Source organism: Charadrius vociferus, unplaced genomic scaffold (assembly GCF_000708025.1).
Source record: "Charadrius vociferus isolate BGI_N301 unplaced genomic scaffold, ASM70802v2 scaffold385, whole genome shotgun sequence".
Classification (NCBI taxonomy): Eukaryota; Metazoa; Chordata; class Aves; order Charadriiformes; family Charadriidae; genus Charadrius; species Charadrius vociferus.
Genome location: NW_009648925.1, coordinates 5450190 through 5471952, shown reverse-complemented (window position 1 = coordinate 5471952; position 21763 = coordinate 5450190). Strand labels below are relative to the sequence as shown.

The following is a 21763-nucleotide window of genomic DNA, read 5'->3' as shown; positions in this document are numbered from 1 at the left end:
TTGAAATGGGCTGTTCAGCAATAGCTGCCTCTTCTCCTTTCTCCACGCATGTGTGCTGTTGCCCAGTTGCAGCCAGTGAATTTATTTTCTTCTGTCTTTGAAGAGTCAGTTCTTCTGTGGCTCATGGGAGGTGAGGGGAGCGGTGTGACCGCGCTGCAGGGGAAGATGCTCTCCTGGCCTGCTGACTGTCTCATAGCCACAGAAACCAGCCTTCCTGCCACGGCAGGGCTGGGGGGTTTTGGTTGGTTGGTTTGGCTTTTTTTTTTTTTATAAAAAAGCAAAACAAAACCCACCTGCCCTTCCTGGCCTGCTGCCGCCTTGGTTTTATTTCTCAAACTTGAAAACTTGTCTGCTGGCAGAGCCAGGACCGAACCTTTAACTCCGATTTCATCCATCACAGCCAGTTCTGCCTGCAGGTCTCGCCCCAGGATGTCACACACCATTTAACGTGTGCTGTACCCGGGGTTAAGCAGTGAGGAGTAGCAAAGCTCTGGCTTCTCCATGGCATTGGGTCACTGGCAACTGGAACTTGGCAGCTGCGTCGGCTTGGGGTGATTTTTGGCATGGCCACATGGGCCCAGCCCCTGTAGGAAAAGTATTCAAATGATAAGAAGTTTTGCACACGCATTTGCTGGCAATTAGTGATCCTTCTAGACCAGGCAGGAGTAAACAAGCCACAGACATCACTTTTAAGTGATGGATCTGAATTGCAGTAGAGCTGTTGGGGACAGTAGGTGCTGCCGCTCCTGTCCAAAAGGACTTTGAATGTCAGTACTGCCTTCATTCTCACTTCTTAGGCAATAGGTGAAAGCTGCTTTGTGCACGTTGCCCTCTTTTCATTGCTAATGAGTGATCAGAGATGATCTCTTTCTCCAGCAGGTTTAGCACACTGGAAGAATGGCTACAAGCGCTGTTCCCAGCGAAAACCTCCCCACGTACAAACTGGTGGTGGTTGGAGATGGTGGCGTGGGGAAGAGCGCGCTCACCATTCAATTTTTCCAGAAGATTTTTGTGCCGGACTATGACCCGACTATTGAAGACTCCTACCTGAAACACACGGAAATAGATGGGCAATGGGCAATTCTTGACGGTAAGCAAGCTACTCTCGTGGTCCCCTTTCCCTTCTAGCTGAGCATAAGTGCAAACAGACCTCAATGCCTCCCACAGCACGTTGTGCCCTCGTATCCCTCCTACTCTGCTGTGGGCTGCCAGGAATTTGAGTGCAAACTGGTCTGTGAGCTGTGGCGCGTGGTCTGCAGCCGATCTCCAGCAAAGCTTCTGCTTCCAGTTGTGTTGGTTCCAGTTCTGCACACAAATGTGTCTTGCAGGAGCATGAAAACTTACAGGTCACCATAGATATTTGGGGTGGGCTTCTAGGAAGGGGGAATTGTAGCACTGTGAGGTGGCTATTGCTAATGATGCTTCATTGTGGTTAGGCTCTTCCCCTGGGAAATAACAGCGAGTGGGTAACTGAATGACGGTTATAACCAGAAAGAACATTTAATCAAAACTGTCATCTACTGACAGTGAAGAATTGTAACACCTCTTAACTCCCATAATTCAGGCGTGATGTTTTCATATCTAGTTACCTGATTCTTTTAAAGACGGGTAGGGTACCAGCCTGGAGAGCTCCTGTAACCAAGAGCTTTCAGTTCCTTGAAGAAAAATCACTATCTTGTTTTAAACAAACAAACAACAACAAAAAAACCCAAACAAACAGAAAACCAAACAAAACCCCAAACAAACAAACAAACAAACAGGAAAAAAACAACAACAAAAAAAATCTTGATCCTGCAGGTGAGGAAAAAAGCCTCTAATACCTAAAGCTGCAACTTACTAGTTTGTGCTGCAAGAGATAGACTGACCACACCATAAGGGTAATCTTGCTGTTAAATGTTATAAGTTCTGTTTGACTCTATACAATAATTAGGTAGTACATAAAAGCAGCAAATATTTTGTGTCTTAATCACCCAAGTGCACATGTGTTGCCACTAACACAACTGAACTAAATTAACCTCACTTGTGGCAGTTTCTACCTCCATCTTCTTGTCGTGAAGGCGCTCAAGATGTTTGGCATCTCTGCGTATGTATCATTGGTGTATGGGGACAGAAAAATAGGGATTGGCATGAGTGGAGGAACGTGGAGGCTGGTGGGGTTTGCTGGGAAGACCGTAAGCTTGGTCTGGACACTTGAGATCTTAGTTGCGCTGCTGAGGATTTATCGGATCCAATTTAGTGAGTGCAAATGGTTGCAACATCCTTAAAGAACAGTCTTCACTCAGTATTTAAAAAAAAAAACCCAACTTAATCTTGCCAACATTTGTTCATTTAAATGCGTTAGGAGTTGATAGCTGGTATGAGGGAATGTTTGTGAAATTGGTGCCCAAACTGCCCTCTTGCTGTCATCTGCATCAGAGATACCTGCTCCTCAGTTAATGATCACATAATGTACCTGTGCACTTTTATACAACACTGGAATTTTAAAAATAAAAGAAAAATAATTTCCTGCTGTAAGTTAAATCTATTCTTTCTTTTTAGTCCAGAATCCAGCACTCGAAAGTGAGCAAACTTTATCTTTGCTGGTATGCCCCAGCAGGTATGCTGATATAACAGTACCAGCTGCTGTAAACATTGGTTTTGGCTGAAACAGCCTGGTTTTTTTAAATTATTTGGAAGTAGAAAAAGCATCTTTCTCTGAATAATTGGAATTTTTGTTTATTCAAAAAAGCAAAAATCAACCCTAGCTGGGGTGGGAGTGGAGAGAAAGGTTGTTTTCCAACAAGCAGAGACTTAACCCTTTGTTTTAATGAAAAAGCCTTTCTTTTGCTCAGATGGAGTTTAGTGGCTGTGCTCGGGCTGAACTGAATTCAGCTGTGGCCTTGAATGGCATGTTGGGAATCTCTGACTTTCAGAGTTCATGTGCCCACAGATGCCTTGCGGCCACAAAAGTGAAACTACAGCTTCTCCTTCTCTTTCCTACCGCTTGAGATTTTAAGCAACCAGAATTTTGGAAGAAAGGCAATATTCTTGGTTGGAAAAGCATGTGAGCCTGTACCGTCTGCGCAGTAGAAACGGGTCATGAAGACTATCACATGTGTCTTCTGCCACAGCTTTCTGTCATAGGCTTTGGATCTAGGCCATTCTCGGAGGTCACCATATACTTCTTGGACAGCTGCTCTTCTTGTGGTTACACATGGTTGCATGAATCACTTATGGTATAAAATTAGAGGCAAACATGATAGGAAGGGTAAAGATGCATCATGATAAATTCTGGACTTTCCAGTTGTCCTGTATGACCAAATCCTTTACAAGCTGATGTTTCATGCAGTGCTTGATGGGAATAAGAAGCTGCCCACCCCCAAAATAGGAACTCGTTTTAGAAGCTGAGACTACAAAGTGAGGACATAGCGTGAGGGGCTCTGTAAGTTCTAAGTCTGCAGAAATAGTTGTTTAAAAAAAAAAAAAAAAGCCAAATACATTGGCATCCAGCAACTTAGGGAAAAAAAAAAAAAAAACAACAAAAAAACCCAAAGAAAACACAGCCCACCCTCTTCCAGGCTGTTGCCTGAGCAGTTCTGCACAAAGCATCTCTAGCATTTGGTATCTGCACCAGCATTATGTTGTAAAAAACCCCTTGTGCTGGCCAGCTTGCCAAAAGCATTTGGCTTCCCTCCATGAAGACCTCCACCCACATTTATTCAATAGCACTAACTGGCAGCATGATGAAATGTTTGACTTGCATTTTTTTTCCTTAGCTGAAATCTCTCACTGAAAGTAGACTTAAATGGAATAGGCTTTTACTTCAGATTTTAGACCTTGGAGCCAAACCTATGCTCAAACTCTTCTTTTACATATTTGCTCTCGGGCTTGGGCATGTGTCTGTCTATTTTCTCACCAAAGAAGAGTCCGTGATGGTTCCTTGCCTCCCAGGAGATCGTGGGACCTGTGCTTGGTGTGTTCAAGTCCAACACTACACAAAAATACTTTATTGTTGGCCTTACGCCAGCTTTATAAGACCATCGACGCAGCATTTGGAGGACAAGTGGTGTAGAGTGGAACGGGGCACTTAACCTGAATAAGGGATGCACAGGCAATTTGTGGCTAGCCCATTTTTCTAGTTGCTGCCACCCCAATGAGGCTTTAAGATCAGCCTCTGATTTTTCTCTGCATATGTTACGTTCATTTATTCCCGGCTGTTCGTGCAGAAATCAGCACGGTGATGTGCTTGGTTAAATGCATTCACACGCAGGTGCCGTATAGACACATCAGGTCAGAATTAAGCGGGGACCAGGGTTAATCTGCTTTGATTTAGCTGTTGCTCCAATTGAGTTGCTATCATTAATTTTGTACACTCCTTTCTGTGTGCAGGCTAACGTAGCAATTAGCGGAGGATTTCTTTTGGTGTGGCTGCAAAATGCCAGTCTGGAATTACTAATCTGGGCATGGAGCCAAGAGTGGAGGAATACTTTGATACAGCAAAAAAAAATAATAATCCCAATGGTTCAAAATTCCTTATGGCTTATAAACCACACAGAGAGATAAAAAGGTGGCAAGGAAGAGGAGAGGAAGAGATGGCCACAAGCACATGGATTGGGCATGTTGATGAATTGGGCTAAACTCTTAGCTGTCAGTAGGGCTGTGCCAACTGGTACCAGCAAAGCAAGGAACTGTGCCTGTGTGTTGGGTGAGAGGAGACTGTGGTCTCCCTCCTCTTCCCTTTCCTTCCCCTGGTAGGATTTAGATGAAACACTCACTGCCAACAAGTTGCCTTCCTACTCCTGAGTTTCAGTTCTCCATTTTATTTCTTTTCTTCCCAGTTCCCCTCCTCAGTCCCTGGGTGCCATCGTGTTGGGCACAGCCCTGGTGTGCACCCCCATGGAGTAACACCAAGTGCCGTTCCTTCCCCTGGGCTCCCTCTCTGCCCTTTCCACCCACGTCTCCCATACATCCCTTTTTGCCAAGGGTTTTTTGCTGCTAGTCATCCCAGGACAGGCTGTCTGCTTTTCTGCTTTTCTCCTCAGGAAGCTTGGGAACAATTCAGCCAGGAGGCCAGAGGGAGATCAAAGGTCACTTCAGACTTGCAGGCAGAAGGGCTGGTTTGCAGCTCACTTTCTTGTTGTTTTTTGGTTTTGTTTTTTTTTAATTTAAACTTTGGGTAGCGTCATTGAAAGAATTAAAATTCAAATTAAGTTTATAGTTTCATTCTTTTATTTGTGTTTACGGTATTTTCCCTCCCTTAATTGCTGGGATTTTGCAACCTTGAAAGAGGTTTTTTTGTCTTGGGTTGTGGGGATTTTTTTCCTGCCAGGAAAATTTTGATGTTGCAACATGGAAAACACAAGGCTTTGAATACTTGTCCTTTGTTAGAGAAAGAGCTTCTTTAAGGGCTCGCATCTTTATTCTGTTTATTGATGTGGAAGCCTTTCTTCTGAAAGCCCCTCTTTTCTTTTCTCTTAATGAAAGGGCAAGAATTCAAGTACTCGGGTTTTCCATGTTATAACATCTGTGTATTTAGTTAGGGCACAGACGAAGGGCTCATAAAAGCCCCAGTGTTTTCCCATCGCATGTTTTTCCCCGAGGAGAGCTCTCATGCCAGGGGCAGTGTGTCTGTGTCTGAGAAGGGCAGAAGCATCAGAGTGGCCGAGTGAAGCATCTACCTTGCCTTGCTCACAATATGGGCACCCCATACCTCTTCAGGGTGACTTGGGCTGTGGGAATACAGAATATAAGCAGTGGCCCCTGTGCCCCATAGGCTCAGCGCCCAGAATACCAGTTCTTCATCTGAAGCCAGTGGCCGATGGGGGCTGCCCTCTCCCACCGTGCTGCTGATGGAAGGAGGATGAAGACTGTGAGGATGGCTTTCCTCAGCCTGAGACTCTTTGGTTTGACTTGTCAATTCAAGTTAAGTTTTCCCTTGAGCTTAGCTACCAAGCTGCAGGGCAGCTGGGGATGGAGCTTCTCTGTGGCCCTACCTGTTGAAGCAGAGCCGTGGTACCAAGAGAAAGAGAAGCGCCATGAGGAGTCCAGCTCTGTAACCTGTGGTCCCCTGATAGTGCCACATTCCCAGTTCTGCTTTTTGCTCCAGGGACTTTTCCTGTATTTCATATTAAGAAGTCAAAGAAGCAGAAAATGCCTGGGGTCAGGCTGTTTTGCGCTGCTCCTCTCCCTGGCGATGTGAACCCAGGTTCCCTTCAATCTGCTGACCCATCCGGCCCCTTAAAGGCTTGCACGTGTGCTGCACATACCCGGTCAAAGGGATTTCACTGGAGGCTGCTTGGCAAAAATCAAGTCGTACACATTGCGCTCAGCTTTCCGAGCATGAGATTGAGGTAGGCACAAAAAACCACGTTCAGTCTCCGAGCTTTGTGACATGCGGCCACTCTTCTGGATGCTGGAGGGCAAGGCACCCCAAGAGCTGCGTTGAGCTGCTGTAAGGACCGACTGCACCAATGTGCAATCACTGCTTGGAACAGGCTGCTGGTGTCTGATTCAGGCAGTGAAACTCAAAGGCTTCAGAACTCTTCAGAAAATGGGTTTAACTTGCCTGTCTGGTCATCTTTGGCCCCTTAGATGCCACGGACAGTGGAGAAACTCTCTTCAGTTGATCTATACACCTAGCTGCCCGGCAAGGTAAAGATAAAGATGTAGGAGGGAATTTTGCCTAGATATGAAAAGAGAAGAGGAACACACCTGCACAACCAGATCTGCGTTCCCCAAAGGCTGTGTTTGAATCTGAACTGATTCCAGCCTAGGCTCTAGAGAAAGCAATGCCATGACTTAGATTTCATAGCGTGTCTCTGCCCTTGGCTTAGATTTACATGCCTGTGTCTCTGGATGGGCACTTAGAGCACTGTCGGTTACAGAGTCATCGCCACATAAAATACCTGGAAGCACCAAGTGGTTCTATTTTAGGCCACAAATTCCTGTGTACTCCTGGGCTCCTGTGTCTGCTCACAAGTGCTCTCTAAGCAGCCGCACTCTTGCCTAACCCATCAAGATTCACAGGAAAATGGTGTGTAGAGCTGTAAGGGGGCAGGATTCAATTAGCCAGGAGTTGATCACAACAGTTGGGGTCACATCCACTGGAAAGTGGAAGGGGGTATCTCTTTGCTGAGCAACCTCTTACCTGCGAAGCAAGAAACCTCCCTGCTGGGCTGTCACAGCCTAATTGCTCTTAGTTTAGTCTCCGGCTGATTGCATGATAGCTCTGTAAAATGCCTTTATGGCTGTGCCCTCTTTGGATGTCTGTTCCTACGTCAGACGTAGTCCTTGGCTTCTCACTCCTCGCTGTTCACCCAAACGTGTTTGTTAATGCTCCTCCTTGCTGCTGCTTCGGTCAAGTTTGTGGGAACTTCACCAAGTTTGCTGTTGGAAGTCCCTGACCATGCGCTGCACAGCCTATGAATTTGATTTCAATTCTTGGAAGAATGAGGTAAGGGAAACCCGCTGTGCTTTGGTCCAGCCTTGTTTCCACATTGGCTTTTATGCGCTGCCAGTGGGGCAACTGCCAGTAAGAGGCAACTGCTGGTTTTCAAGTACCAGGGGAGGAAAGTTCTTCACTGCTCATGATTATTTCTATGTCTTCTGGCATCCTGTCTGCAGAAATGGGGATTTTAAAAGAACACGAATGCTGGCTAACATCCTAACTCTCCTCACCCTTTTGGGAAGCCAGTTAAATAACCTTCCAGTTTCCCCTTCCCAAGGTTTCTCCTTGCTACTTTCCCGTTTCTGTAGATAAGAGTTTACTTGAAGCTTTTATGGCACAGGATTACAGCAGGAGGACAGCCGCTTGCATCTGGCCCTTTTTTTTGGTGGTGTTGCCTTCCAGGATGTGGTCCCATCCTGCCTAGGAAGGATGCAGATCACGCTCTCCTCTCTGATCGTTTACAATTCATGTAGCACAGAAGTGTTAGGATGGGGGGTTGTCTTTATGAAGAGCACATTTAAAGTTCAAACAAGGACTCTGTCTGGCCATTCACATGATGCTTAACTTTGCACCTGAGATTAACCTTAACCTTCACTGCTGTGTGTCTTTTACTTGCGTTTCCAAAGTGCCATTCTGAATGCTGCCTGGACTTGCCTTTCTACGAAGGTGGTGAGTGAATTCCCTTTAAACAGCAGCTGCTGACACAGCAGCGCTGCCTGTGTTTAGCGTGATGCGGTGGCCAAGATGCAGGCGACGTAGGAGTGGCAGGACCACAGCCCTGTGCTGTCCCTCCAGTATCCCCCAGAACCGCCCCCCCCCAGCTCATCCCCTGCCCTCTCGCAGGGGATAGGAAGCTTTGGGGAGGCAGCACCCAGGTTGATGGGTGCAGGAGCAGAGCTGGATGCTCCTCATGTGTTTCATGGGAGGTTTGCAAATGTGCCAGAGCAAGGGGAAGTCCCTAAGCAAATTACCATGCAGGATACGGCACATCCATCTCCACCTTCTGCCCACGGCTTGCGCTCGGGCACCTGCCCTGTCTCGGGGGGAGGGAGGGCAGGAGAGCCTGGCCCCCTGTGAGAAGCTGTCCCACTCTACCACAAGTTGGGTGTGTGTGTTGGAGAGGGGAAGGGATTGTGCGTTGTGTGGTTGTGTGTGTGTGTGTGTGTGTTGGCTGTCAGCTCTCAGCCCTGCCCCGATACCGTGTCCAGCCGGCGCTGGAGTCAGATGAGGGCAGCCCAGCCTCTCCTTACAGGTTGGGTGGGTAGGAAGGATTAATTTCCTCTTCCATCCTGGCCATGTGGTCCTGGCCTTATTCCATGGCAGCAATTATGCCCAGGGCATAGAAATTCACCAGAACATGCAGTGTCTTTGTGTTGTTTTTCTGTTTTCTCTTTTTTTTCTTTTTTGTACAGTCCTTAAGAACAGCCTGGATGCCTTTGAGCTGAGACCCTTGTTTCCTACATTTAGAGGGGAGAAGTGGGCTAAAAGGCTATGGAGAGACACCTGTGACTCCAGCAGGCTCCAGCTACCTGGCAAACAAGCCTAAATCTCAGGGTCTCTGCAGGAGCTGAGGAGCTCTTTTCACCTTAAGGGCTTATGGAATCAGACGTTCAAGACCAGCTAAGGCAGGCGAACGCATGAGGCTGAAGGCTTTAAATCACCAAGTAAAGTCTCCAGGTCCTCCAGCATAGCTGCCTTTCCTCCAGACACGCAGTGGAGGTGTGGGTTGGCTCGTGGGGTGCGCTGTGACACGCCACGTGTCCGCTGGTCGCCACCTGTGCTGATTCAGCAAGTAACGCTGGCAGCAAAGTGGGCTTTATCCTGGCCCCATCTGGAAATCGGGGCAGCCTGAGTACTTACCCCTACAGGGAACATCTCGCTAGGACTGTGGGCCCGCTCAGACTAGAAAAACCCGTGTCGAGCCCTGCTGCTCTGTCAGCAGTACGCTCCTGCCACAATCTCCATCCACCGGTGCCCTGGGCTTTCTCCATCACTTGTGGGCAGCAGATGCTAACGCTGTGGCTGTACAGCGGAGGTGGAAACAGTTTTCCCACCCAGCCTAGTTGGCTGGGATGTGAAAGTGTTCCAAGTCGTCATGAAGGTCCCGCATTTGCCTGTAGGATACAACGCTACGTTAGGACTATTGCTTTTGAGCAGCCGATGCATTCAGAGCTCATACCGTGTTTGTACTGGCATAGCCTAAGCTGATTAACTCCTCTTGTACCCTCCTCCTGCCAGCCAAAATCCTGGCAGTGTAAAAAGCTGGGGCCCAGGACTTGATGTGCATCAGTATGTGGTGTTTACACAGAAGGCTGGCATAGATTGCTCCGCGTGTGGTCCATGATGTGGCTGATGGGACCCCCCTATGAGGCAGAGTGATGGAGAACCAGTGAGTTATGGTTGTATTAGAGAGGAGGTTAATCAAGTGGGGAACAGCATCTGGGTTGCTGCCACAACTGGGGCGTTTCAGGGGAACTGATCATAGATCTAGGCATTGTCAATGCGTAGGAACACCATTGCTATATAGGATATGCAAGTCACTTCAAGCTTTTCCCCCTGTTTTAATTAGCTTCTCAATATCAGCACACCACTTGGGAGTAAATATTTAAGGGGAGTTCCTCAAGGCTGTACCATCTTGCTTTGAAAGCACATAATTGTGTAAAAATAATACCCATGTATAGAGAAAAGGAAAATGCTTGTTGCTATTACTCAGGGTTTTCTCACAGCTCTGCTTCACTGTGCAGTTTGTATATTGTCCCTGACATTTAAACTGGCATTTACTTACACTTCCAGTCTTGGGTTTTTCCATGCGGGTGTCCTGGTTTGAGCGACACAGGATTAATTTCTCTTTCAGTCATTTTGGTCTTCGGTAAGATCTCTTCTAATGCTTGGGAAGGCTGCATTTTTAGAAAATTCTAGTGTCTGCATTTGTGAAAATATTTGGGGCTGTTCAGCCTGGAGAAGAGAAGGCTCCGGGGAGATCTTATTGCGGCCTTCCCGTACCTAAAGGGGGCCTACAGGAGAGCTGGGGAAGGACTTTTTACTAGGGCATGTAGTGACAGGACGAGGAGGAATGGCTTTAAAGTGGAAGAGGGCAGGTTTACATTAAACATTAGGAAGAAGTTTTTCACTTTAAGGGTGGCAAGGCACTGGAACAGGTTGCCCAGGGAGGTTGTTGAGGCCCCATCCCTGGAGGTGTTCAAGGCCAGGCTGGACGTGGCCTTGGGCAACCTGGTCTAGTGGGAGGTGTCCCTGTCTATAGCAGGGGGGTTGGAACTCGATGATCTTCAAGGACCCTCCCAACCTGAACCATTCTATGATTCTATGATTTACTTTGTAGCCAGCTATGGTATGCGGGTTTCAAAGTCTCAGTGTTTTTGAGTTAGCCATGTGCAGGGACATGGAGGAGCGAGACCTAAGCGCTTGACCCAAGCTGGCCAACAGGATTATTTCGTAGCAAGAATGTCACTTTCAATATAAATTAGAAAGTTTGCTGGGGAGTTCTCTCTTCCTTAATGGCTGCGGTCCAAAGAACTTCTTGCCCTGGTGCTGGACCCTTGAGCCCTTCCCTTCCTCCCGAAGCCGTAGCGCTCGCAGTGTCCCACATTTGCTGTCCACTGCTGGGAGTGCACGGCTTCCTACTGATATAATTGACTGAGTATAAGCCTCGTACATTTTATATTGGTATCAGGATCAATACCGGTTCTTTAGTATTATTAATGTTAACTATTTAGTATTATTCGATTAAATATTTTTTTCTATTTCCACCCTCGGGTTTCCTTGGTTTTTCTTGATTTCCCCTTCCCAGGTGGGGAGGTGTCATCAGATGACAGAATAATTGTCTGAACAACAATAAATTGTTGTGGCTTCTTTCAATTGTAACAGCAGGGAACAGAGAGAGCTGGGAGAGGGAAAGATGGAGGGCTGTGGAATACTTTGAGCTGTATCTTGCCAAAGGAGCGACTCCCCAGGTTCAGTGGTCAGTATTTGGTACTGGAAAAGGAGAGTAAAATCCACGTAGTCATCTTCCCCTCCATCTGCTCCCAGTGTAGGCACACGGTGATGAGTGGGGTCATGGGGTGTTTTTTGTTTTGTTACAAGAAACCACATTGTCCATCCACCTTGATTTCATCAAATCTTGCAGCCTTTGAGAGGACCAAGCCTGGCGGAGGCAGAAAGGCCATATAGGGCACATAGCGGTGACAGCAGCCGCAGGTCCTCACAGTAACTAAAATCCTTCCTTTCTTCTGTCCTAGTTCTGGATACTGCGGGCCAAGAGGAGTTCAGTGCAATGCGGGAGCAGTACATGAGGACTGGAGATGGCTTTCTTATAGTCTACTCGGTGACGGACAAGGCGAGCTTTGAGCATGTGGACCGGTTCCACCAGCTGATCCTCAGAGTCAAGGACAGGTGAGTGCCATGTAGCAGCTCTGGACGCTGTGCCGGGGGGGAGGCTGCACGTCTCGCCCTGCTTTTCACCCCCTGGGTGTCCCAGGGCAAATCCTTGTGTGGGGGTTTGTGGACCTACCTCTGAGGAATAAGAAGTGTTTCACCTCCTCTGGTAAGCAGATAGCACTTTCAGTAGTGTTATGATGGAGTGAAAATGGGTCTGGAAGGGCAAAACTCCTGCCAGAATGGTCTGGCAGAGCAGTGTGAGAAAGGCAGACACCTCTGAAGGTAACCTGTGTGGCTCTGAAGAGGGAGAAGGATGCTCTGTGCACGGTGCAGGCACTCGGGGAACACCAGCAGGGAGTCAGCAAGTGTTCGTTTGGCCCTAATCGTTTTGTGTGTCCTGGCAGCATCCTCCTTTCCCTGGCTTCAGGTTGTGCCAAACAAACCTTAGAGGGTTCTGCATGATACGGGGCTGCGGACAAGTGTCTTGTGGCGGAAAACTCCTCACGTTGGAAGCAACTGTATTTCTTACAAGGGGTGTAACGCATCGTGCTCTGCAGCAACCATTTTCAATGAATAAAACATCTCTGTGTGACTGGGGAGAAAGCAAGAGAGGTCACCCACTCCCCTCCTTGTGTGTGCGTGGGAGAAAGTAGTGCTGAGAATTTAATCACGGTAAGCAAAAGTGTCCTGACAGAGCGAGGGGAAGCTGCCAGGGTTTTATCTCCGAGATAACTCCCTCTTCCCATCCCGGTTCAAGAGGCAGTGAATCCATCCTCACTGGGTGGGGTGTGAATTAAGCCCTTATATGTCTGCAGCTTTGAAACACTTAGTTTTTCCATTTATAATGGCTTTTAATTATGGAAGTCATCAAGAAAAGCCACCAGAGGGTTCAGGCCTCGTTGCTGGCTTCCTTTCGCAGCTCTGAATAACTTCCCCACAGGAAGGGTGGACTCATATCATGTGAGGTTCACAGCTGACAGCTCTTCCAGTAAAGCATCCAAAGCAGAGCCCACAAGAGTGAAAAGCAAAGGAAAACCCGCCCTTTGATTTAATCTAAATGAAGAAGAATGTCAGTCACTCAGACTGCCTCCCAGATCACGACAGTCTTTTTTTTTCACTGCCAGCTCTGCTTGGGGCAAATTAAATCTGTTTCTGAAAGTTGGAAGAAGACGGGACAGCATTTCCTGTAATCCGCCCCAAAGCGTTGTCGATTTTATCTAATTGAACTTTGTGAAAATGAGATGTGGTGCTCCTTGTCTTGCTCTCGTCTGAAACTTGTACCCCTCCGTGCGCTGTGCAGGCTCTGCGGCTGGCGCGTGAGAAGCAGGAAGCGAAACGGGCTGGTAAGGTGGTTTGTGTTTTCCCCCTTCAATGCCGCCCAAGCGCAGAGCGCGAGGAGCTCAACGCTTCATCCAAAACCTGAGCTTGTTCAGAAAATCGCAGCGGTAGGAGCAGCGTGAGTAACGAAACCATCCTGCCAGACCCACAGGTAGCTGGGAGCGGAGCATCGCCCTGGTTTTCAAGCTAGCAGTCAGCTTCGGCAACTTCAAATCCAAAGGAATTGCAGGCTGCTGCTTTCTCCTCATTCTTTCCATAACCTTCATTACAGGAAAACTTCCAACTACAGTAGGTTTGTCCAGCTAGCAATTGTACAGCTTACAACAGAGAACAAAGTCCCCATAGAGTTTTATGTCTGATGTAAACAAGGCAAATGAGATACCGTCCAAATGTAATCCCTTCCTTATCAACGTGCTGCAAGCCAAAAAGGAATCAAATAATCCAGAAAAGCCAAGTGTTTTGCTCCAGAATGGTCAGAGTCAAGATATATCGATGGTCAGGTATTAAAATTAAATCAAAGCCACATTATCAGAATGAATAAACTGTAAGACTCATTTAAAATGCAGAGTGCAGTACGGTATTTTTCCAGCCAGAGCAATGGGGCAGCGTGCCAGAGAGAAGATGGAGCCCTTATCGTCTCGATGAAAAATGACACAGAAATGCTGTTTGAAAATCCAGAGTTACTCAAGGAAGTGTTTTATGCAGAAATGAGTACAGCCAGCTGCTCCTTACCCCAATAAAATCAGCTCTCTTACAGCAGAGAACACTGGAATCATTTTAGGAGGTTTTAAAGTTAAATATAAGAAAATAATACTGTGATAACTGTCAATTATCAGAAGGGACCTCTTCCCTCGTAGCAGTGGGTAAAGGCCCTGGGGCACCACTTTGCCATCTGTGTCACGCAGCCGAAGGAGTGGCGGCCATAGGGGAGTGGGGTGGGACGGGGTGGGCGGCAGCCCCCCCGCCAGCGCCTCCCGTGGCATGAGCTCCTCGGTTCTGTTTGATCACCGCAGCTATGGGGATTTCTGCTGGGGGAGACTCTGACCCACACACCTCGACAGGAGAGCCTTGCACTGGATGTGCTGCGGATAGATGGGTCTCTTCTAGTGGGTGTCCAAAGACAGTCACTTACATGCCCGGTGAAGTTAAAGAAATACTGACTTTGAGGATGGTGAGGCACTGGAACAGGTTGCCCAGAGACGTTGTTGAGGCCCCATCCCTGGAAGTGGTTTAAGGCCAGGCTGGATGCGGCCTTGGGCAACCTGGTCTAGTGGGAGGTGTCCCTGCCCATGGCAGCAGGGTTGGAACTAGATGATCTTCAAGGTCCCTTCCAACCTAAACCATTTGTGATTCTATTACAGAGGTAGATGGTTTTGGTGCAAAAGGACTGTTGTTCAGGTTTTTGCTGTAGGATCAGAAGCAGGTAATAGCATCTGGAAACTTAGCAAGACTCTTCAGTTCCCTCCAGCCTCCATCCAGCTACCACTGCCAGTCTTTCAGTTTGTCTTGGGGTAACAACTGATGGGAATCTTTGCCCCCAGTTATTTTCTCCCCAATGAGATGCCCCCATAAGTGCCAGCTTTCCCAGAGTCCGTATTTTCTTCCTCCATGGTTGCTCTCAGTGGATGAGTCTCCACTAGGACATGAACTGACACCAGTTCCTCCAACACACTTTGTTACCTTGCAGTGCCAAGATACGCAGCTACTGATATGCCTTGACCGTTATGAGAAAGTCCTGTTCTGTTCAAGATCTGTCTCAGTTTATTTCCGGACTAATTCTGTAGTTCTTTCTTCATCTAGTTGGATTTTCAGTCTTAGCTATTATCATTGCAAAAACAATGACACTAAGTCCCTGAAGTGCCTGCAAATAAGAATGAATATGTGCATGCCTGCAAATTGTCAAGCGAATTTTTACAATATGAATATATGTGTAGCACAGTCTGGGGGCTGATGTGTGTTCATTTGGTCTTTAAATTTCTTTAAACATATGTGGCATGGCTGCAGCTGAAAATGTTAGATGATGTCAGCATCAGAAAGTGAAACTTATGCTCAGCATTTTTTTATTGTAGTCTGCTAGTAATTGGGTGGTGGTTTTGATTTTTTCCAGAGAGTCCTTTCCAATGATTTTGGTGGCGAACAAAGTTGATCTAATGCATTTACGGAAAATTACAAGAGAACAGGGAAGAGAAATGGCAACAAAACATAATGTAAGTTTGCGGGATTGTTTAATTGGTTGTTGTAAGTCCCATTACAGGCATTCAGAATTGAATTCTCTGCTCGTTTAGAGCTGAATTAAAGCATTTCTCTTACAATCAAACATTTGCAATTACATTTTCGCCTACTACAAAGTAGTAGCTATGCAGCTTCCTTTCCATAGGGCCAATTCATCATTGAAACTAGAACCTCTGCTGTGCACCAGGCTGCAGCAAAGCCGGGGCCATCACGAAGCTGTGCGTACAAGGTGTCTGTGCGTGGTGCCAAATGTGAAATGTTCAAAATGAGGGAAGAAAGTGCACCCTCCTGGGGTGAAAGAGCAGAGTCGGGCGTTAGGAAGTATACCCAGGTGTCTGTAGCAAGTGAGCTTGTTAAAGATAATGAAGTTACAAGGTTGTTAAGCCTATCTAAATCTGGCCCACCATCTTAGCTCTGCATTATTCATGCCATAGTTTAGGCCAAGAAATTGGTGTTGGATGGGTGTAGATGACACAACACTCCACTAATCACCTCTAAATGCCGGCAGACCCAAATACCCAGAGGGAGACGACAACTCCCATAGGAGGAACTGAATGGGAAGGTAAAGGCAAACAAGCCTGAGTCCTCTTGGCAGCGTGCTGTGCCTATACCAGCAGGGCAGGTTCGCTCCCTCCCCTCCCCAAGGAAGCCCGTTTCTGTAGGAGCCGGGACACCTAAACTGCCACACAGCATGTTGCACCCACCTGTACGCGCACGCTTGGGAAAAGGCCGTGTACGAAAATACCTGATCAGAGGCAGTTTTATAAATCTGCCAGTGTGCTGGACAGGCACTCTAGGAGGCCCCATCTGGCTGTCAGACTTTCGAAGGAGAAGATCGTTTTACACTGAAGGGGAATTGTAGTCATGAAATATTCATGCAGTAGTCCTAATAAAATGTGGCAAGCAAGAATTTTTGGCAAGTGCTCGTCTTTCAACAACCTTCGGCTATTTTCACGTCTGCAAGCACAGCTTAGGGGGAGAGAACATCTGATGACATGAAGTCTATGATTATTCTTCCCCAAACCTGGAGCTCTGATAGCAGCTGGTTTGCCTGATGCTTATTTCAGACCTTTTGTAAGTGCTTGCTGACCTTGCTGTGAGCGTGATGGTGTTGCTAGCAGTGTCATGACAACACTTTGTTTACCTGTATTTCCCTGGTCTCTTAGGCACCTGATTTCTCCAGCCTTCAGGGTTTTTCATTTTGAAATTGGTTTGCTACCAACATGTAGGCTGTTACTAATCTCTTTCATGATACGCTTCTCTCCTCCAGATTCCCTATATAGAAACGAGCGCCAAGGACCCACCTCTAAACGTTGACAAGGCCTTCCATGACCTCGTGAGGGTAATAAGGTAAGCTGCGAGCTCTTCACTTGCTCACTGCCCATGGATGGGAAGCGCAGGAGTCCTGGCCAGGAGAGCCAGGAGCCAACTTTTGGGGAGCAGGGGCCAGGTCGGTTTGGTTGGGGATGGGAGACTTCTGGGGTTTATTAAACATTCTTGTCCCATATCTGCATAGGGATGTTACTTGCACTTAGTTAGCCTTGCAGGACATCAGTGCTAGGCAGGTTGAGAACTAGCTGTGGCCACAATGAAAATATATTATTCAGTGAACAGTGCAAAGCCCACTGCAATGATCAGCTTTAAAAGGACAGCTTTAAAAGCTCTGGACCAGTAATTTGCGTTTTCATAGCTTTGTCCTCTCAGGGTCTCGTGTTGCCAAAGGTTAAAAAGGACCGGCAAAAAATTCTACAAAATTCTACTGTAGTAGGTGACTTCTAACATTTTCTGCTCACTAAATGGAAAAAATTAAGCTGCTTTGTACGAGAAACAGCATGACCTAATGGCTGAGCCACAGGTTTCCTCCTCAGACTGCAGAGGTTTGTTCCCAGTTTTGGCATGAGCTGCCTTTGCTCGCTTTGGCAAACGCCTGTTCTCCGGGCGAACCCCTGCTCCGGCTGCCAGCGGGGAGGGACTGCCTTCCAAAATCCCGGCTGCCCTGCAGGAAAAGAGCTGCACGCACATCTCGGCGTCTCGGCTGATAACCTCAAATCTCTCTTGAGAAGATTTGTTTTTCTGGCACCAGTTGTCTGCCAGATTTTTCTGGGCACTCATTTTGCATGTTTTTGGGAGGGTGCTGAGCTGAAATCGTGCTCCTCCCCGCTGCGCAGTCAAAGTGCCTCGCTCGGCAATTAAACCACGAGGCATTTATTCACAGCGTATCTGTACTTGTGAATATCTCAGCGCAGCCTCGAGTCAGCCTCCATCAAAAGCAGATGGTACTGCCCACTCTTCCCACATGTCTCAAAAGCAGGGGGCAGAAAGTCTTTGGAGAACTACAGAGCTGAGTTGGAAATGTCCCAAGCTATTTCCCAACTGTCCTGTAACTCGGCATTAGCTGGCTAGATACTACTTTTGTGTTACAGTGAGCTCTTACCACCATCTATTCTACTCTGAAGGGAAAAAAAAAACATGGCCAAAATAAGATAGTGAGGCTCTGTTTGCTTTCTCTACATAACGCAACTCCAGGCAGGCTGGAAGGAGGGTTGTAATGAGACGTCACTAAATTCAAGCCCTGAAAATGCACTCCATAACCTCAAAAATAAGTGACCTACCTCTGTTCCCTGACTAGTCACCGTGAAAGTCATTACCAGCCAGGAGAAACCCTCCATGGCATCAAGGGCATCAGATGTTCACAAGAGCTTGAACTTGGGCGGGTTAAGTCAGAGAGCAGAGAGCTGCTGTGTGATCTGGCTGGCCATTTGCCACAGAGCAGCTTCGCTTGGTCTTGGGACGTTGCAGACTGCCCGCAGCCGTAGGATGGCATCACCCAGCAAGTACTGCTTCTCTTTTTTTAAGTGAGTTTTTCCAAATAAAATATAAATTTACAGCTCCCAAATAATGGTGTCATTCGTGGACTGCTTTACAAATGCAAAGCAGAGCTTGTGTGAGTTCGCGGGGTGAGGACGCTGGGTCAGGCTTGGCACTGTTTGTGCTCCTTGCACTTGGCTGATTCCCAGTTTATTTAGCTTCATGCAAGAAGCTGTTGTCTGGAAGTAACACAGAAAGGAGTGGGGTGATTGAGTCCACCCGACAGATCTTTTAGATTTCCTGATACCCCTTTTATGCTGCAGCAGCGCGAACACAAGGACTGTCACAGCAGAAATCTTCAGTGGCCATGGATCCAGTGGTTTTCTGGACCTCTAAAACAGTTCCAGAATGCTGTAAACAGCTTGCGGCCACTTGCTGTTTATCCAAATTAACTTTAAAGTATTTTTTTATTTCAGCTTTCTAGTTTTGAGCTTTAAAGTTATATATTTTTCATGCCTCCAGCCTTCATCCTAGCTGAAAAAAAAATCTTATTATTTAAAGCTGGCTTTTTCAGGTGGTTAGAAGCATTTGGGAGCTGAGGCTGTAAGAAAAACAACAACTAAAGCCATAATGATTTGTCCCGCAGCTATGTCTCATCCTGGTCTGGATAACTTGGTCCAAACACTCAGTTTAGTGCCTGGCATATTGCATAGCAAAGAGGCTGGTTTTGAACTATTCAAACTCTTAGGTTGGTTATTTAGACACTGTTTGAATCCACAGAAGCTGCCGGTGTTTGTAAGGTTTATCTTGCGATAAAATCTAAGTCTACAAGCTGCCTGTTGGGAGCTAGAACTTACAAAGCTGCCTTCTGTTGAATTTGCACTGCTGGGCTGCTGCAAACAGGTACAGTTGCAAACGGGCATTTGGGCAATGCCTTATAGAATCATAGAATGGTTTAGGTTAGGAGGGACCTTGAAGATCATCGAGTTCCAATCTCCCTGCCATGGGCAGGGACACCTCCCACTAGACCAGGTTGCCCAAGGCCACATCCAGCCTGGCCTTGAACACCTCCAGGGATGGGGCCCCAACAACCTCTCTGGGCAACCTGTTCCAGTGCCCTACAGCCCTCAAAGTGAAAAGGGAGAAGCCCTCAACATAACATTTTAGAGGTTGCTCACAACACACCCGGTGGATGTGGGCTGCCGGGGCGCAGTGCAGGAGGGCTCTCAGCTGCAGGTTTCTGGTGGCTGTGACCTCAGGCAGCCAGGGACGTCTTTCTGGGGTCAGCTCGCTCTCCGTGCTCTGGTGCTCTTCACAACTGCCAGGGGAGGACAGTGGCAGCAGACTCTGGTTTTTCATTATTATTTTTTAATTCCCCTCCATAACCAAGTCTACAGCAGCGCAGCTGCCTAAGGGCAATGCCGGCTGAAAGCAAGTATTTCCAGGAGGGTCTATTTCTCTGGACACCCTGTATCTCTTTCATCCTCTTCCCTAATGAGTGTTAGCAGCAGTGTGATGGATGATGTTGGATTGCTTGGAGCATCCCAGTTTCCCGCAGCAGCCCCCTGGCAGGGGAGGGGGCAGCAGTTCACCCAGGGCAACCAGAGGCATAGTGCCCCGGCAGGACATACATCGCTTAATGTTTGCTTATGGCTTCTTTCCTCCTTCCTTAAAAATGCAGGCAGTTGTCTTGTTAGCTGTGTGGCGTGAAAAGCCACGTGGTCGTGGAATGGTGTATGAAGATACATATGGAGATATATATGCAAATATACATATGTATGCCAAGATGCCATTCTGCTGGCTGCCCAGGGCTCTGGATGCTGATACCCAATCCAGCTTTGTGTCCCACCTGTTTATTTTCCTCTGTGTCTCCCAAAACAGGCAACAGATCCCAGAGAAAAGCCAGAAGAAGAAGAAGAAGACCAAATGGCGAGGGGACAGAGCCACGGGCTCCCACAAACTCCAGTGCGTGATTTTGTGATGGGACTGCCTGGGAGCGCCTTGGACTCCTCTCTCCTCCCCCCTTGACCCACCGCCAACCCAGGCGAGGAGCAGCAGCACGACACCCGCTCAACCCTGCCACCCCCCCGTGCTCCCTGAGGCGGCTCGGGCTCGGAGGAGGCGACTCGAGGGGGTCCGGACACCCCCGGAGTGGGGCTGCGTGTCGGGGCCAGCATGGGAGCTGCGCAAATGGGAGGCAGAAGGGATCAGCAGGACCTCAACTCTCAAACACCCCCAGCGCCTTCCAGGGGCCTCCATGTTTATTTAAAAAAAAAAAAAAGAAAAAGAAAAAAAAAGTGTTGGTTTTATCTGCAAACATTTCTCCTTGTGACCCATTTCTGAACAGCCATGAATAGCCCCCCTGTTTGCTACAGTCGTCTGTGTATGTGTGGGGGAAGGGAAAGGGCTTTTCTTTTCTTTCTCTAATTTTTTTTTTTTTGTCCTCTTCTCCTTTTTCATTGTTTGCTCAGCGAGTGTTGGGTTGCAGAGAAACACGGCCGGGGTTAGATTTTTTGCACTGAACTCCCTCTTACACGGCAGTGCCAAAACACGACTTCATATGAAAGTGCATAGATTTGGAGGAAGAAAATGAATTCCAGCTGCTCTGGGTGCTCCAGACATTGTGTCAGACTCTGGAGGGCAGCCAGCTCACAGACCATAAACTCCAGCTTAGGAAAGGAGGTTTGGGCTTGGATTATTTTTTTTCTTTTACCCTTTGTCAAGAGGTTTTGTTTCTGTTTTGTAATTTGGGGCATGTCGAAGTTAAGACGTTTTGTTAACCTGGAAGTATTTAAATTAAAGTAATTTACAAATGGAAGGGTATGTCATCTTTAAGGGGGAAGGAAGGGAGAGAGGAAGTAAAACCTGAACTGAATTTGTTATCTGGGTGTTGAATTTCTCCCTCATAAATGTGTGTAAAGTGGTGTGATCTAAATCCCTCTTTATTATTCCTTAACCTCTCCCTGCAGAGCCACTCTTGGGTAGATGAATTGTTTTGCTTTTCCCAGGCTCATCTTGCACACACCAAAAAAAGTCTGTTTATGGGCTTTGGCTCAAGGTTTCTTCGTTTCTTCTTCTCCCCCATTCGCTGAGAGTTGGTGACTTGAAAGGAAGAGGTGGTTAGGAAATTACTCAAGTGGGATATGTCTCTTCATAAACTTAGTATATCTAAAACGTCTCCCTGAAAACAGCAGAGATTAAATATCTTTATGCCTGATGAAAAGGCAAGGCAAAAAACCTGCAGCCATCCAAGCCGCCATCTGTGGCACCAGAAATATGGTTGTGCGCATCCTGGAGGGGCCACACTTTCTCTCACACCTCTGCTGGCACTAAGAATTGCAGTGGCAATTTTTTCTTTAATTTAATGGATTGTCATGTGCTGGAGTGAAGCCATCAGCTCCATTCACAGGGTCACCAAACCCCTTTAAAAGTAACAACTTGCTTTTCATCTGCTTGAATCTTAATTTATGGTCATAACTTAAAATATTGGCAGAGTATGAATGCCTGAGATTTGTGCGTCTGAGCGCAGAAAATCCTGGTATTGGATACTGAAGATCTGTTCAA

At 47.3% G+C, this 21763-nt stretch overlaps 1 protein-coding gene across 1 annotated transcript; it reads left to right on the top strand.

The window, feature by feature from the left end:
* The first annotated feature begins 876 nt into the window (after positions 1 to 876).
* On the top strand, positions 877 to 21077 carry MRAS (muscle RAS oncogene homolog). Its single transcript, XM_009887284.1, has 5 exons — positions 877 to 1090; positions 11683 to 11836; positions 15267 to 15366; positions 16662 to 16741; positions 20081 to 21077. The coding sequence occupies exons 1-5, from the start codon at positions 898 to 900 to the stop codon at positions 20178 to 20180; spliced, it is 627 nt and encodes a 208-aa protein (XP_009885586.1). The 5' UTR covers positions 877 to 897; the 3' UTR covers positions 20181 to 21077.
* Positions 21078 to 21763: the final 686 nt, after the last annotated feature.